Source organism: Dendropsophus ebraccatus, chromosome 9, assembly GCF_027789765.1.
Source record: "Dendropsophus ebraccatus isolate aDenEbr1 chromosome 9, aDenEbr1.pat, whole genome shotgun sequence".
Lineage (NCBI taxonomy): Eukaryota > Metazoa > Chordata > Amphibia > Anura > Hylidae > Dendropsophus > Dendropsophus ebraccatus.
In genome coordinates this window covers 101,744,386-101,762,283 of record NC_091462.1, presented here as the reverse complement: position 1 = coordinate 101,762,283, position 17,898 = coordinate 101,744,386, and the positions used below count along the sequence as shown (strand labels likewise).

Sequence of the window (17,898 nt, the reverse complement as noted above, 5' to 3'; positions counted from 1 at the left end):
TTTATACACAGATATATGGTTATTATGCATTAGTTAAACAATACCTTTTTTTTTTTCTCGCAAACGTCTGGAATCTATAAATGCCGGATTTGGCTTAAAAATAGAAATCTCCCTTCTGTCATTATCACCCACGTTTTTTCTCTGCAGCTTTATTTTGCAGAGATTTTCATGTGTTAATCCTGTTGTTAAATATAGGACATTTCACCGTGTAAGACTATAAGCCGTGCGAATATAGGAAATGTGTTATTCATATGGCTGGCAACAGGCTAGCGGGGACGGGTGTGTGACCCTCTTAGGTGTGTACATTAACTGTTTAGCTTCTGCTCAGAAAAAGACGGGACTGTAATGATGGACATCTCATTGTGGGCTGTGATTGTGTGACACACTTGGTTCTTATTGGAGGTTTTTATTGTGGCACATGCTTGGTTTTTGTTGAGAGCGTTGCTTGTGTGGTACATGCTTGATGCTTGGTTCTTGTTGGGGGTTGTGATTGTGTGGCACATGCGTTCTCATTGGGGATTTTTGTGACACACTCTTAGTTTTGTAGGGGGTTTGTGATTGTGTGACACACTCTTAGTTTTGTAGGGGGGTTGTGTGACACACTCTTGGTTCTTGTTGGGGGTTGTGATTGTGTGTCACACTCTTAGTTTTGTAGGGGGTTGTGTGACACACTCTTGGTTCTTGTTGGGGGTGTGATTGTGTTCAACACTCGTGTTTTTTTGTTTAGGATTTTCATTGTGTGACACACTCTCTTGGTTCTTGTTGAGAGCTTTGATTGGGTGGCACATGCGCGATGCTTGGTTCTTGTTGGGGGTTGTGATTGTGTGGCACATGCTTTCTCATTGGGGGTTTGTGTGACACACACTTGGTTCTTTTGTGGGTTTTGATTGTGTGACACACTCTTGGTTCTTGTTGGGGGCTGTGATTGTGTGACACACTCTTGGTTCTTGTTGGGGGCTGTGATTGTGTGACACACTCTTTGTTCTTGTTAGGGATTTTGATTGTGTGGCAAACTCTTGGTTCTTGTTGGGTGTTGTGATTGTTCAGCACACACTTGGTTTTTGTTGTGGGCTGTGATTGTATGGCACACACTAGGTTCTTGTTGGGGGTTGTGATTGTGTGGCACACACTAGGTTCTTGTTGGGGGTTGTGATTGTGTGGCACACACTAGGTTCTTGTTGGGGGTTGTAATTGTGTGGCACACAATAGGTTCTTGTTGTGGTTGTGATTGTGTGACACACTCTTGGTTCTTGTTGGGGGCTGTGATTGTGTGACACACTCTTGGTTCTTGTTAGGGATTTTGATTGTGTGGCAAACTCTTGGTTCTTGTTGGGTGTTGTGATTGTTCAGCACACACTTGGTTTTTGTTGTGGGCTGTGATTGTATGGCACACACTAGGTTCTTGTTGGGGGTTGTGATTGTGTGGCACACACTAGGTTCTTGTTGGGGGTTGTGATTGTGTGGCACACACTAGGTTCTTGTTGGGGGTTGTGATTGTGTGGCACACACTAGGGTCTTGTTGGGGGTTGTGATTGTGTGGCACACACTAGGGTCTTGTTGGGGTTGTGATTGTATGGCACACACTTGGTTCTTGTTGTGGGCTGTAATTGTGTGGCACACACTTGGTTTTGAATGTGTGGCACATTTTAATGATGTTTTGCCATATAGTATTAAGTAAAAAAAAAAAAGTCTGATTTTACCATCCATGCATCATATTCTTCTGTTGCCACCAATGCCATACATAGAAGGATGTCCTTCATGATGGTTCCAGATGTTACCAATCAAAGTGTATGGACAGCCTCACCAACTATGCATCTCCTTCGGAGGGTGTAATCCTGTACAGGTTCTAGTTACTGAGTAGCAGAGGAGATGAGAGGAACAAGAGCTGGGCCCCATCTGTTTTCGGGTCCCATAGCAGCAGCATTACAAATGACACACAGTCTCCAATCATATTATTTTCAGTATTTTAATTTATTGTCTACCAGGAAAAAAGAATAAAAAATAAAAATACACACACATTTTATAAATTTTCCTCTGCACCGCCGGCACGGCACATGTGATTTCCAGAGTCCGCAGGGAGGATTTCAGTACAATGAATACATTTCTAAGGGCACGGATTTATTTATATCGCTCATTTTGCTAATTGCTCCTCCCTCATTTGCAGTGCAGGAACACGGAAAGACACGTTCAACACAATGACAAATCACACAACAAAAGGAGACACATGGCGTTCCACATCCTCCATGACCTCTCTTTGCCCCTTTCCGGGGTAATTAGGACCTTTATTGGGTTTTTTTGCACACTTTTATATGGACTCATGAAGAATCCTATTGGCCACCCTCACAAACAGTAATAAGAATAGATAGTAATAGAGAATTTCCTTCCTTGCCCGGTGGCCATTAACAACTGTTAGTGGTTATACTTTAATGACTACACTCCCCAGGGCACACGTTAAGTATCTTATTTATAATGCATTGTACTGTATTATTAAGTATTCTTAAGAGAGAAGAAAGAGAGATAAATTAAAGACCCGGAGGACAGTGCGCGGAGGGTTTCCTAAGAAGACATACGTCGGGGTCAGGCATCTGAAGTGGCGTTTTTGTACAACACTTCACTTTCCATTATAACGCCACTGAAAATGCCAGAATTGGAGAGACAATTCGGAAACGTCTCCCTTCATCTGTCTCACAGTATAGCATGGAAGAAGGGCTATGCCACGTCTAGCCTCGTCATACGCGGATACCTACTGGCTAATCTGAATAGTACATACATTGCGATATTGTGCCTTGTGCCCATTACATAAAATTGGATACAATATGGATGGTGCATGGTATAATCTGTGCCAGGTACAATCATGACTGCAGCAACCTCTAAGTGTTCAATTTTTCTGCACTGCCCCCACAGGTGGAATGAGGCATTACACAGTTCCAGTTGCTTGTGTAATGCCTGTATAATGTCAGGTCCGCCAAAAAAGAGAAAATTACAAAATGGCTCCAGCATTCTTAGACACAGCTCTACTTTTGCATTTTCAAAAATACATAGAGAATACAACAGCTCTTTGTAGCTATTCTCCATTCTAGCTAGTAGGTGGTGGTCCTGAACAGAGAACTCCTCTCTGTTAATGGGGTTGTCCAGTTTACCTGTTTTCTTACACCCTATTGTGAGTTAATATAGAAGGACTCCACTTTTAAATATCATCATCTCTTTGCTATAGTGGAGAGAGGTTACAAAGAGCGTCTCTCGATATGGAGGACCTTTCCTGTCCTGCATTACCAAGACAACTCACTGATTTGAATAGGAGCTGTGTAATTTTGCATTTTACCTGCGGTGGCGCTGCAGGGAAACTAAACCTTTACTGCCAGGTATCGCCACAGCTTTAAGCTGATCATTGGTGGTAGAAGCAGGGGGACTTTTGGTGATGAGTAGAGATGAAAGCACTGGAGCACGCTCGGCATTTGTTGTTCAAAGAAGTTGGATGCAGCCCTATGGAATCCAGGAAAACATGGATACAACCTATGGCCTATAGCTGTATTCATGTTTTTCAGGCTCTGTAGGTCTTCATCCAACTTCTCCAGCCACCAGTATTCAAATGCATGCATGCTTCAGTTGTGCTCATCTCTACTGATCATCTTAGTGTCATGGAAAATGTAAGACTGTCAAGGTTTACGTCACTTTTTAGGTGCTCTTATAATTTCTTGCTTAGTCATAGACTTGCATACATGGAGTTTAAATAACACCTACCTAAAAAAGTAGACTAAGGGGGCGTTGTTTGAGAGTGTCATGGGGTGGGGCATTGGAAAGCTTGGGCTTAGAGAGTCATAGAGGTATGTGGAACAAAATGTGTGATATTCACATTAAAACAAGAAGCCCACATATAGTTATATACTTTTCTACATCTATACAACTGTATACGGTATCTATGTGTATATATATATATATATATATATATATATATATATATATATATTATTAACAGGTCAGCTAAACTGAGGTAACTTTACTAAGCTAGCCCTAACCTTGAATCAGAAATACCCTACACGTAAGTTAAAAAGTTTATCAATTATCACCTTATCTACATTATTGCACTAATATTGTGAACATTGAAGACGTCTAAGGCAAATGGGGAAATATGCTACTTAAGTTGTTTATACCACTCAGAGTTGGAGGAATATACAGGGTCTCACTCAATTTGGGGGTAACTTGAACTCGTGACTTTTGTCTGGGCCCTAAAGCCGAGGAAAGACAAGAAAAGGAAGGAAGATCGGGCCTGGTTTCAAAACTGTCCAGGAGGCAAAAAGTGTCCCTGTTGCACACAGCAACCAATCAGAGGGCAGCTTTCACTTTCTACAGTGATAAAAGATGGGCTCTGATTGGCTGCCTGGAGTATAGGCTTCTAGAGCAGCTTAGACTGTATACCAGAGATGGGGAACCTTCGGCTGTTGCAGAACTACATTTTCCAGCTTTAGCTTTGGCTGTCCAGACATGATGGAAATGTAGTTTTACAACAACTAGTGAGCCGACGGTTCCTCATCCTTGCTATAGACTGTGCATACCAACCAGACTGCAGCTTTAATTTTTAAACTGATGGGTTGCTATGGGCAACCAGAAAGAGCTTGAGTAAAAATGGAAGCTAAAATCTGATTGGTTGCTATGTGTGAAATCAAGCCTACTTTCCCTTAGCGACAGTCCTGACACACAGGGCCCATTATTGTGCTCTGGCTGCTTGTTTCCACAGACGTAAACACTCTCTTTTGACAGATTTGAACGATTCTCATTCATAGGCCCGATGGCAGCCATCGTGTGTTAATTTGATGTGTACGCCGCTTCTTTTTGGTAACGGGCACTGGCATTAGTTACGGCACTTCCACTATTATAGCAATGCTGTAGCCCTTGATATGAATTGTATTGACTGAGGCCATAGTAGCAAGTATTGAGATTTACAGAGGAGCGTTGTTGTAGATACTTAGCGAGGAAACACCTGACAAATCTCTATGGCCGACCGTTACATGGTCAGTCTGGCTTCACCAAATGTATTGTTAGCGTTAGCCATGTTAACCAGCACCTGCCCCTCCTGGGGTCACATATGAGACTACGGATTGTGTGTACGGCACCTTTGTTCGGTTCTGTTCACATAGGTATCATGGTTCTGCTCTTGACGGATCTATTTTTAAGAAGATCCCAAAAATTCCATAATCCATTTGCCATTTTTTGCTTTATTTCCCTGGAAGAATATCCTGCAGAATATTCTGCCGTCAAAAACCAACGAGATCCCAGTAGAACAGAACCCAGCACCAGTGTGTTTTTACAGTGCCAAAGAGAATGGCGGCATCTGAAACGAATGTTTAAACGGTCACATGCCACATCACATAAGCGATCGCGTACAACAGATCGAACTTCTCATACTTGAATGCCATTAGTAGCTTTATAGAAAAAATGGTACAATGGTTTCTATGGTGTCCATTTTGTCTGGGATATTTTGTGGTCTAAGCATTCCATGTCAATGGCTGATACATGAGCACAGTAAGCAGCCCAATAGTGACCATGAAATTTAGGCCCTAGATTCACGTCAGACCAAGTGTTGTCCGCCTCCATTTTCTTTTCTAAATTGCCTTTAAATGAAGTAGGATTTAGTACTAGCCTTCCCAGACAATGTGAATACCCAACAAAAGACAGGAGAATGATATACACAACTAAACAGTAAAATATTTGCTACATGTATTCTGCATAGGCAGTTCTTTTGGGATAGGGGGAAGATTACAGCTTGTCCTCCCACAATGACCCTCTCTGTCAGAATGACTGTCAAGGCAACGTATTGCTATATGTGCATTCAACCGCTCTTCTGACGGATAAAGAGAGAAGGGGGATGGGCAAATTCCAATACAGCTTTCAATTTCAAGAAACATATTACCGAATGGTAGCGGTGGTGATGAGGGGGGGGGGGGGGGGTCCGTCAGTGATGATTGGGTGATGACCTGACATATGTATCTATATGGGAGAAGCAAAGATATCTGGTAACTGTTGGCTATTGATAGATCTGAATTAAACACCTTTCACGAATCCTAGAGGAACGTTCTATAGATCTCCAAAGGTTACAGCAGGTTCTACGTTTCCATGGAAACTGCCGGAGCTGATAAGTGCCACTTTCACAATTAGTTCTATGAGCTGGCTGTATGATGGCCAATAAGAAGAGCCCCGACACCCTTTATGGTGAAACCTTTGAGTTTCCCATTGGTTACAATGATTATTAACAACGATTTGGTAGAGGTTAGGTTTTTAAGAGTTAATATTTCTCATTTACATTGATATCTGGTCAAATAAATATGTAAAGATTGAAATAAAGTCCGATATGCTTAAAGGGAATGTAAAATGTGGACTAAAATGAAAGGATTATTCTCGAGACAAGACTTGTACATTAAGAGATTACCCTGGTACAGCCGTCGCTAAGCCTCCGGGATGAGTTACAATGCAAGCCCTTATTGGTTTGGAGTTGATCAGCCATAGAGATGGTGCTAAGGTAACTACTAAAGAACACTGTAGCCCATAGCAACCATATCGGTTAAAAAAGAAAAAAACATAAAGGCTGCACTGGTTGCTAAGCTTACAGCCATGTGATTTTCATAGCTACCTCAGCACCACTTTTCTGAAAAAGTACCTGTCACAATGGGCCCCTTCTGGATGAGCGGCAAGATCTAGTGCTAATTCAGAAGATTGCGTTTCCATAAACACAGAGACGTAATGAGACTGTAATGTGCGCAAACCTCATTGGATCAAATCGTGACAAAGCAGCCCATCGTGACAGGTATACTTTAAGCCTCGTATTACCATGTAGTATCGTATCTTTATGGATGGTCAGTCAGGTGCTTTTTTCCGATGCTTAGACTTGTAAGAAGAAACTAGCCTTGTGGATATGTAAGATTGCACTTGCCCTGCCTGTGCTGTTTATCGGATTGGGTAAGGTTTGGTTGTAGAGTAAATGATAGGAGACGCTTGTGTGAACACTGCTTGACTTAGATCAGTCTTTACAATTTACGTATAAGTCCTTCCCGTCGAAGCAGAACTCAGTCACCAACCCTAACAATCCTTGCAAGTTTTGATCAAAAGGCTCATTCATCCCATCACTCGTGGAAAATATCCAAAAAGTTCTTTCTTCCTTCCAATAAGTGTTCTCACACCAACATTTTTTTTTTGCTTGTAGGCTCATGACCATTAAATGCTAAGAGGTCTACCCTGCTTTACATCTTAAATCAGGAGATGACCTTAACTGGAGAGAACGACATCAGTTCCCACTGGAGTAGAATCCAACTGGGTGGTCCATGTTACACACAAATCTCAATGGCGGTTGCCAGCAGCATCTGAGTTTTATTCTTGTCCTGCCGCCCATCTGTCCTGCCAGAGGCAGAGGGTGGTTGGCCAGGTTCTGGCAGAGAGTGTGGAACGCGCGGTGAGGAGCCTCCCTCAGTAAGTATTGTCCTCTTGAGTGGAGTTGGATTCTCATGGCGCTGGGGCACAGGTGGTAACTTTTCTCCTGCTTGTTTACGAGAACGATAAGAAGGTCTGCGTCTAGCTTCTGACAATAAGTCGTACTTGATGTAAAAGAAGACCTCCTTGACTGGGCTCCTTTTTTCTGACTCTAAGGAAAGAAGGCGTTGGAACATTCGTAGAGCATTGTCCGAGAAACGACGCCACTGAGAAGGAAGACCAGGTAAACGACCCTTCTGCCAGTGCACAAACTCCTCAAAGAAGGCATCTCCTGGTGAGGCAGACTCCCAAGGAAAGTTGCCTGTGAGCACACAGAAGATAAGTACTCCAAAAGCCCAGACATCCAAGCTTGTCTCTACCGGGAAGCCCTCTGACCGTCCTGCTTGGCATACTTCTGGGGCTGTATATGGAATTGTGCCACTCACTCTTTTAACACGGCAGCCTACTTTACGGGTCATGCCAAAGTCTGCCAATTTAACTCGCCGACACTCGCGATCAAAAAGAAGAACGTTCTCTGGTTTAATGTCTCTATGAACTAGGCTTTTGCTGTGCATAAAATCCAAAGCCAATCCAAGTTGTTGGACACATCGTTTCACCATGTCTTCAGGAAGACCCACCTGGAAAAGAAAAATGTATCAATGAACAAAATAAAATAAAAAATATCTAATAGACGCCATAACATTAGTCTAAATCAAAAACCACCTTCTGCCCAAAGAAATGGATTAACACAAAAACCACAGGTAACGCAACTAATTGAAGGAGAACAAAAACATCAAACCAAAGTTACGGATCAAATACATGACAAATGCGGGTTGAACAACAGTCCAGGCACAATGCAATAACAAGCTCAATAAATAGACCATAGACAAGCCAACGCACTCTATTCTGCCGAATGACTCATGAACCAATGACTCATGAACCATGAACACATTCAAGGTAAATTCAGACACTCACAACTTATTATTCGCAAACGTCCTTCTAAATGCATTCGAGCATGCAGACTCACCAAGTATTTATCTCACCTGTGGTGGAATAATATCAAAGAGGTCTCCAGCTGGTGCATACTCTTGAGCGAAGACGTAGCAGTCCTCTGTCTGGAACAGCATGTGAAAAGCTCGGATAATAAACGGACTGCAGGATAGAGCGCTGGTTACGCTGAACTCCCGCAGAAAACTCTTCAACTTGGTCTTGTTTTTGTTCACAAATTTCAGAGCCATCTTGTTGCCTAAAATTTAAAATATGGGTCTTAGATGTATCATTATAGTACACAAACCGCCCCATACAAAGCACATTTATAGCGGATACTGTTGACGTTAAAGTCAGGTGTCAACAATAATGTGTCAAGCCCAGCCACACCTTATATGACACTAATACTGGCAAATGGCTCCCCACCAAATTTTTTAGTCCAAGGGTTTCCACAAATCAGGGTCTAATAGTTTTCTTCTTGTGTATCTGTCGTGACCTCCCTCATTGAGCTCTGTCAAGTGGACAACCAGAGTTTGGCACTTAGACATGTCATTGAAACCTACCAATTTCGACAGGATCGGCCAAACATCTAAAGTGTATGGGGCCTTCTTACTCTCCCCAAACACATGAAGGTGCTGCAGCAGAGGTATCACACCACATTACTAATGTGTTTTTTCTTAGAACTCTGTACAAGATTGGAAGTAAGCAGAGGAACCATAAGGCTCCATATAATTTTAAGGGTGCTGAATTAAGATTCTGTACAATTTGTATAGAGCTGTGGCATGGTTGTGTGAATGAGGCCTTACCTGGTCTGACCAGTTTGTAAAAAATCATGCCAATCTAATGGATACAAGGGGCATTCCTTCATTACTGAGTTTTATCACATTCAATCATCAATCAGATATGGACCTCTGGATCCCAACATGAAATCTATAACAGCCCCCCCCATCCTACCATATGATGTGTCATTTTATGTGGCAGGGTCCCTCTCAGATACCAGGGTCCTTGTGTGACAGTCCCTGACGGTTGACATTTCTCTAGTCTTACCTGTGCTCTTATGGGACACCAGCTCCACCCTGCCATAAGTCCCCTTTCCCAGTTCTCGGATCAACTCATAGTGCTTCTGGACTTCGCTCCCGGACAGGCTGCGGATGGCCAGGGCCTGCATGTCTTCCGTGATCACAGGTACACCGCAACAGCCTAGCTTCCGGGACGGCTCTTGATCCACCGACCCAGCACTCATGCTCACACTACAAGAAAAAGGAAATATTTTGTAACAACCAGAACTATCAATGGCAATATAAATGTTTTGTATGAAGAGGTTGCCATGGAGTAAAAGCCTTGAGGAAGAAAACTACATATGTTCAATCATGATCTGGGTCTGCGTATGAGGCTGTGATATTGTAATGAGAACCCAGAAGAGGAAACCACAACGAAACTCCAGGGACAGAATAAGGACAAAAGGACAACTCTTCCTTTGGACAAGTGGCGTAAAACTTGTGGCTCTCTTACACACAACTCCAAGTGTGCCCAAGTGTGCCATTGAAATACGAGAATCTTAAATTTTTGTTTGGATTGAAACCTTCTATGATCGATCTAGTCCCGAACCACTGCCTGACAAATCTAATTTTACAAGGTCCGCCAGGTGCCATTGGCTTTCCTCTTTTCATGAATCTAGCTGAGCCATAATGGTGGTGTGAACAGAACCTAAGGTCATGGGTTTGTGCCAGTTCACACATTGTTAATGTCACCTCTTTGGGGACCAATTCTGAGGTATAATTGAAAATTTCCTCTGGGAACATTGCCTTAGTTGGTCTCATTCCTTTTACTACTGATAGAAAACTGTGCAGGACTCCAGTCCCCTGGGAACTGCCATGTCTGTGAATAAAGTGATGGCGGTATTGATCTAAGAGTGATGGAAGGTTTTTTTGTGTCTTGGGGGGAGGGGAAGCAAAGTCAGACACTATGAGGCCCATTTTCATCTTTGCTTTGGGGCCCCCTATCCTCTATGTATGCCATGATCAACTGTATTCTTATGACATGAGGCAGCCTACAAAATGGCTGGCCTCCAGAGAAGAGGCCTTATATGTCCTCTAAAGGAAGACAAGGGAATAGAATGGAATAAAAGGGAAGTCGGGAGGAGATGAGAGTATGAACATGGCGTACGGTCAATATTCCTGTCATACAGTTAATACCTAATGGGTCCCCTGTGGCCCGTAGACGATCATTCTTGGAGTACACTTAGTCTTCTTATCACTCATCTCTGATGAGAAACACTGGGTTATTGATGAAGCCTTTATGGTATATACAATTCACCGCTAACAGCAGTGCATTTGGGCCCTAAACAGCCGCATGCAGAAAGAGGAGGCGGCCATTTTGAGAGTAGAACCATTACTCGATATTGATCATACGTGTGTCATATTGCTGAGCATACACTACTGCTGGGATTTATAGTCTGCTTTACTGCTGCCTCAAAAAGACTCTGACTGATAATTATTAGATCGTGAGGTTAGAATTATCATTATTATCGCTGTTGCTATTCGGTATCCAGTGCGGCCAGAGGACAGATGACCGCTGTACATTGGATAATAATAATATTATTTATTTGTATAGCGCCAACAGATTCTGCAGCGCTTTTTTTTTTTTTATTCAATACAATTGTTATATTTATATTACATTATACAATAAATGAATGAAAATAAATATACAAAAGGAGTTATCACTACAATATCACTACAGTCATTTATACTCATGGGCGAGAATACTGAAACTGTCCTCACTTGTGTGTACAGTGCATATGTGTGTGTGTATATATATATATGTATATATATATATATATACACATACACATACACACACAAACACACACACAGTATATATGTTTTTACATTATATATGTGTATATAGTGTATGTGTACAGTAGATATGTGAATGTACTGTATGTGTACAGTGCATGTGTGTACAGTATATTTCTATATATAGTGTATAGTATATATCGACAGTATTTGTGTACAGTATATATGCATGTATAGTGTCTATGTATGTACAGTATATATGTACAGTGTATGTGTATTAACATGTACAGTATATACAGTATATATGTACTCTACTTAAAGTGTAAATGTGTGCACAGTATATATCATACGGTATATCTATATATATTAACATTGTTTGTGTGTACAGTATATATGCATGTATAGTGCCTGTGTGTACAGTATATCTGTATGTATAGCATATAGTGTATGTGCACAGTATATATCTATGTACAGTATTTGTGTGTACAGTATATATGCACAGTGTATGTGTGTGTGTGTGTATATATATATATATATATATATATATATATATATATATATATGCACAGTGTATATATGTACTGCACGTGTACAGTGTATATGTAAAAACAGAATATAGTTTTAGCAAATACCATAAAATGGTTCAAAGGTTTAAAAGTACATTAAAAATATAAATTTTTAACTTCCGAAGCTACAATGGTCTGAATTTCTGATTTTTACCAAAGGGCTTTCTTCGGGGAAGACATCAAGGACATCTGCTCTGCAGCACAGAAATAAATTATGGGTTGAAATTGGATGAAAACTATTCCTACAGGTGTCCCAAGGTTTGGAGATTACTTTCAAACCTTATGAGGGGGATTTATCATCATGCTCCCTGGTGTACACCACAAAAAAGGGGCAGATAACCCATGTTGGACCAAACAGCATTACAACCCCCTCTAGGGCATGATACTGGGAGGATTAGAGTGTTATTACATGGGCCGATGGGGGCCCGATAATAATTGTAAACGAGCGCCGATCTGCTAGATCGGCGCTCGTTTACTGGGCCTATTACACGGCCCGATTATCGTTTAACAAGGGCTGCATAGACATCGTTACCGATGTCCTTGCCGCCCTTGCTTAAACTCTATACATTACCTATCCATGCTGCAGGGCTCCTCTTGCGGTCTTCTCCCTGGGTCCCGCGCGCTGCAGCTTCAGAGCGGCCTGTCTCAGCTGACAGGCCGCTCAGCCAATCACTGGCCATAGCGGTCCCGGTCAGTGATTGGCTGAGCGGCCTGTCAGCTCAGACAGGCCGCTCTGAAGCTGGAGCGTCCGGGACCCTTGGAGAAGAAGATAGGATAGGTAATGTAAATGGTCAGCCGCCGGCCGCGCACCGCTATTGCATGTAGCAGTGCGCGGTTGACGCCTGACAATTATAGGTTTGAACCTATATCAATGATCAGCTGATGATCGTTATCATCGGCTGATCATTGTATTTATTACACGGAGCGATAATTGGCCGAATCGGCTACCGGTTTACAGTATACATGTATATAGTATCTATGAATGTATACATGCATGTATGGCGCTATATATATATATATATATATATATATGTTAGCACTCCTGACGGCTCATGCATTCCCAGGCTCTGTCTGGTCGGGTTACTCGCATTCATCATTGTGGCACGTGTCTCCATGATAATTGCTGATATTTGCTTCCTCCTCTGCATTGATTGATAACACAGCGGGATATGTCATCTCTCCAGATCCAGCGAGTGTTTATAAGGCCTCTAATATATTCACTGGGGGTGACCATGCAGGGGTCTGGCAGCTTCAGTACTCCTTGGTGTAAAGAAGCAACCAATATAGGAGCTGTACCGGGGCACTGGGTGGGCGCTGTGCCACTTTGTCTCCTGCCAGCTTTCATTGACTTCTCCCTGAGGTCACATGGTCGGTCCGCCATAGTTAATGGCCCACTATGCAACGTGCTTTCCTGGTGCTGCTGATGTTATTGATCATCAGGGAACACGGAGCTGAGACCCCCGCAGAATGAATAATAATGGCATATCCTAGTGATAGGTTATCAATGCCTGTCCTGAGGCAACCCTTTAAACCTCATCGGCCAATACGGCACACGTTAACACACTGATAACTAATTCATGGGGCATAAACTGATTAAATTGATCTAATAAATGTGGAGTGAGCACTTTTCAAAGGGGTTTTTCATGACTTTTTCATCGATATGTGGGTCTAACACCCACCAATCCTATTGTTGAACCAGAAGCATACAGCGCCATACATTGTGTAGTGTTCATGGTGCGTTACTGCAGCTCAGCTCCCAGTCACTTCAATGAGAGCATCAACCAAGTATGGTCACTAGGCAATGTAAAGAGCTGTCTGTTTTCTGCATCCATTGAAGTGAGTTTGAGCTAAGCTGCAGTACCCACAGGATGGTGTATGCAAGCATCTGCTCAATGGCAAGGGAGCAGACCACACCAATAACGTATTGATGGCCACATCATAAGGAAAAGTCGCTTTAATGAAAACTTGTTTAAGCTACAAGATTTGGGTTAATGACATCACTGCTCCCAAACAATGACATCACTAAACAATGACATCACTAAAAAAAAGTGATCACTTTCGCTTCACTGGAGCTAGGTCAGATTTTAGGAATACTCCACATATCTTTACATACAGGTTCAGTGCTTTGTTTTGGGAGGTCACAAGGATAAATAATATTTAAAGGGAATGCGTCACATAGAAAATTCAGTTCACTCTGATGGCAGAATGTTATAGAGCAGGACTGAGCACATTCATATACATAGGTGTACTATTTTACTCATCATAACCCCTGCTCATTCTTCACTTAGGAATCTAGTGGGCGGTCCCAATCACAACACTTATACAAGTAGCTCCGCCCACTGGACTCCTAATCCAAGAATGAACAGAGGTTAGATTAATTAATTACTAGTTAAAAGGTTTGGAAATTTAAGATAAGCCCTTTAAGATCAATAATGATAATACCATAAAAGTCAGATTGGTCGGGGTCCTAATAATAAAACCGCCCCAAATGCTATGAACCAGGGTTGTTGGCCACAGTAGAGTAGTTGCTGTGTATATGAACCCACGACATATAATATTTTATGTGTGATAAGAAAACAGCCAAGAGTGGTTGGACCCCGCTTTGGCTAATTGAATAAAATTCAATTATTAAAAAAATCCCTTTGAGGGCCAGTACAAGCAAGGAAATGTAACAGCTGAAGGCTGCCAGGGCATTCTGGCAGTTGTAGAACCACAGAATAGGTAAGGCACTGTTCACACACCATTTTTTTTTTGGTCGTTCAACAGGTGTCTTTTAGGACGGGCATCATTTTGAGGTGAAACGACAGTCGGTATTTAATAATGATGGACGATATATATATATATATATATATATAATATAGAGGAAATAATGGCCGTTATTTGGCCTTTGAAAGATGTCCATCAAACAGCCAAAAAAGGACTATTGGAGAGATTTATCAAACATGATGTAAAGTGAAACTGGGTCAGTGGCCCCTAGCAACCAATAAGATTCCACCTTTCATTCCTCACAGACTCTTTGGAAAATGAAAAATGGAATCTGATTGGTTGCTAGGGGCAACTGAGCCAGTTTCACTTTACACCATGTTTGCTTAATCTCCCCCTATGTGTGAACATAGCCTAATACCGTTCTAAGACAACATGTGTGGCCATACGGCTGGTTACATTATTTATATTCATAATGACCCAGTTTTTATTTTTAGGGTTAAAAGCTTCCGTATTGTTCACACACAGCAGATCAGCGACATCTCCAGTGCTGGTCCAGCTCTCCCGCATGGCTGACTGTCTCCAAGCAGTACTCAGCCTTGTCAGCTTGTACATTTGACGGATCAATCTCATAGCATGAAATAGTAGCGCAGTGTCAAATGAGCTGCTTGTCAAGATGCAGCAGAGCCGAGAGACGGTCAAGTATGGAGAGCAGGGGAGAGGATGCTGGAAAGTGCACGGAGCTGGAAAATCATTGCTACACTACAGTAAAGCATAAAAGAAGACATGGCCGTTGTATAAATATGGCAGATGACTTATACAGCAGGTGATTTCTGGCGTCCTATCCGAGAGCAGGATATGATAGAAGGAAAGAAGCTGAGCGCTGTGATATATAGGTTTATATCATATGGAGCAGGATTTCCCAATATAAAGAGGTGAAACTCAATACAGGACTATTAGGATAGTCCAGCTGACCCCGCCCACAAAGGATGACTGACAGTTCACTCTCTATACAGGAATAACTGTGTGTGGGCGGGGTCTGCAGGACTCTTACTGTCTCTCCTAGGAGTCCTGTCTGGATTTTTAGTTTTTTTACTCGGACATCCGGCTCCATATCCCATAAACCTATATATCACAGTGCTCAGCTTCTCTCCTTCTATCATATCCTGATACCAGTTTACCACTTTAAATATCTAACTTTTATCACTTTAAATATGTAACACAAGACAAAAACATGAACTAAAATAGTGACTGACTGTTACAGGGGGAGAGCGGACCCCCATCTACAAGGGAAGGGGACAATAGGTGAGTGCCGGAGCTGCTCATATGGCAGTGTAGTGGTAGCAGGGGTATTGTAAGTTATGTGCTCAGCTGTAGAGATGGGGTTTCAGGTTGCTTTAAAGGGGTTATCCAGCGCTACAAAAACATGGCCACTTTTCCCCCTACTGTTGTCTCCAGGTCAGGTACAGTTTCCAATTAAGCTCCATTTACTTTAATGGAACTGAGTTTCAAAACTCCACCCAAACTGGAGACAACAGTAGGGGGAAAGTGGCCATGTTTTTGTAGTGCTGGATAACTGGATGGTTTTGATGGTGAACAGAGTCTGATGTGTTGTGATATGGGAGATGCATGGGAGAAAACTTATAGATGGCTGTTTCAGAAGAGGTCAAAGGGGAGGATCTTGTGACAATCTTAGATTAATGTGGGGACATATTGGAACACAGGGGTTCTGACCAGTACCACCGTTTACAGGGGCGCAACAGCTTCTTGGCACGAGCCATTGCCTGGTACTATAGTTAGACAAACCACAGTACCAAGCAATGGCTTGTGCCAAGAAACATGAACAGAGGTTAGATGCGCATTGACCTAATGTTGACAGCCTCTCCCAATGATAGGCCATCGATCTTTAAGTGTCAGAAAACCCCTTTAAGAGAAGGGGGTTATAGCATAATTGGTAAACAATAGTGTAAAGCTCATGATGGTGCGGCTCTGTATTATGGAGCCATAGACCCCATATCATGAAGCCATTCTCCTCTCTCTCTCTCTATATATATATATATATATATATATATATATATATATATATATATATACAGCTGCTTCCTATCGAAAAAAGCAGTCCTGTCCAAATGCACCAGGTATTGACCATGCCATATAATGTCGGCAAGGTAAAGCGTTCTGAGAGCTGTATAATTTCCCATTTTTTTACATGCCAAAGCTTTTGGGGGGTGTTAAATAAATGGGACACCCCCCCCAGGCTTCATGTGTGATCCCGGCCTAATGAGACCGCCATATAAAGTGCCCTCCTGCTGGGGGTGCACTCACGGCAGGGAAACGTATCAAATGGTTCCAATACATAAAGGACACGCATCAATGGCGAAGCCTTTTTACAAGGAAAGGTTTTTATTGTAATTTGCGCGACTATTCCCGATCTCGGTCACTGTGTCACCGTGTGCTGACAGGAACAAAAAAAATCCTTCTAATGAGTGTTGTGCAGATGAGCCGGGTACAGATAGTCCTTTATGTGGCAGCGTGCAGGGAGTTAATGTACAATTGGAACCCTGTGTCTCTTTGATATATAGGATTGGAGTACAGTCAGTCCTCTCGTCACCATCTCACCCTGCCGAGGGAGAACGCTGGGAAAAATGAAGCATATTGAATTCCTTCCTCGGCCTCATTGTCTGCACAGTGTCAGGTTCCTGAACGTCTCATACCTGAGAAGATATTTTATATATCGCCTAACAGTGGCGTTAACCCTACAAGGGTCTGCAGATGGCGAGCGAAAGAATACCCTAACAACAATGGCCGTCTATAGGGTATAAGATGGTGTCAAGAAGCTGATCACTAGAATTGTGTTGTCTCCATATAAAATAAAAGCAAATTGACATAGTCCTAGGCAAAGGCAACTTGCTCATGCGACCACACAAAGCTGTAACGCCTAAGGGTAGTGTCAGACATGACAGCCATCATTTGCATACAGACCACTGAACTTAGTGGGGGCAGCAGTTCCGGAGGCATGCTGAGGAATTATAATGTGGACCCCCATGATGGATCGTCTTTACATAATAAAAGTCCGCCTGCATTCAGCTGTCACTATAGGGAGAAGACTGCATAGGAGTTTATATAGCTACCATTGAACTCAATGATAAAGCATTATGTAGAGAGCGTCCCCTAGTGGTGAAAGGATTCTCCAAAACAGAGAGGGGTTTCTGGGTAATAGAAGGCCCCCCCCACCTAAGTTTTTCCACCTAACATCCAACCAGATCAACAGATATAACAACAACAAGAATAAGGATGATATAGGTGGTGTTTACAAGGTGCGGGCTATGGGTTTGGGATAAAAAGCGTGTTTCCAACCAGGGTAAGGCCCCTATTGCGCGAGACGATCG

General features: G+C 42.4%; 1 protein-coding gene across 3 annotated transcripts in view; it reads right to left on the bottom strand.

The window, feature by feature from the left end:
- Positions 1–1,981: 1,981 nt before the first annotated feature.
- The window catches only part of SBK1 (SH3 domain binding kinase 1), a 75,934-nt gene continuing 60,017 nt past the window's right edge, over positions 1,982–17,898 (bottom strand). For all 3 annotated transcript variants that reach the window (XM_069984086.1, XM_069984085.1, XM_069984087.1), the window contains 3 exons: positions 9,493–9,695; positions 8,502–8,704; positions 1,982–8,096 (listed from right to left, as the gene is read on the bottom strand). In XM_069984086.1, coding sequence (XP_069840187.1) covers positions 7,317–8,096; positions 8,502–8,704; positions 9,493–9,695 — 1,186 coding nt within the window. In that variant the 3' untranslated portion in view covers positions 1,982–7,316. The remainder of the gene's footprint in view (positions 8,097–8,501; positions 8,705–9,492; positions 9,696–17,898) is intronic.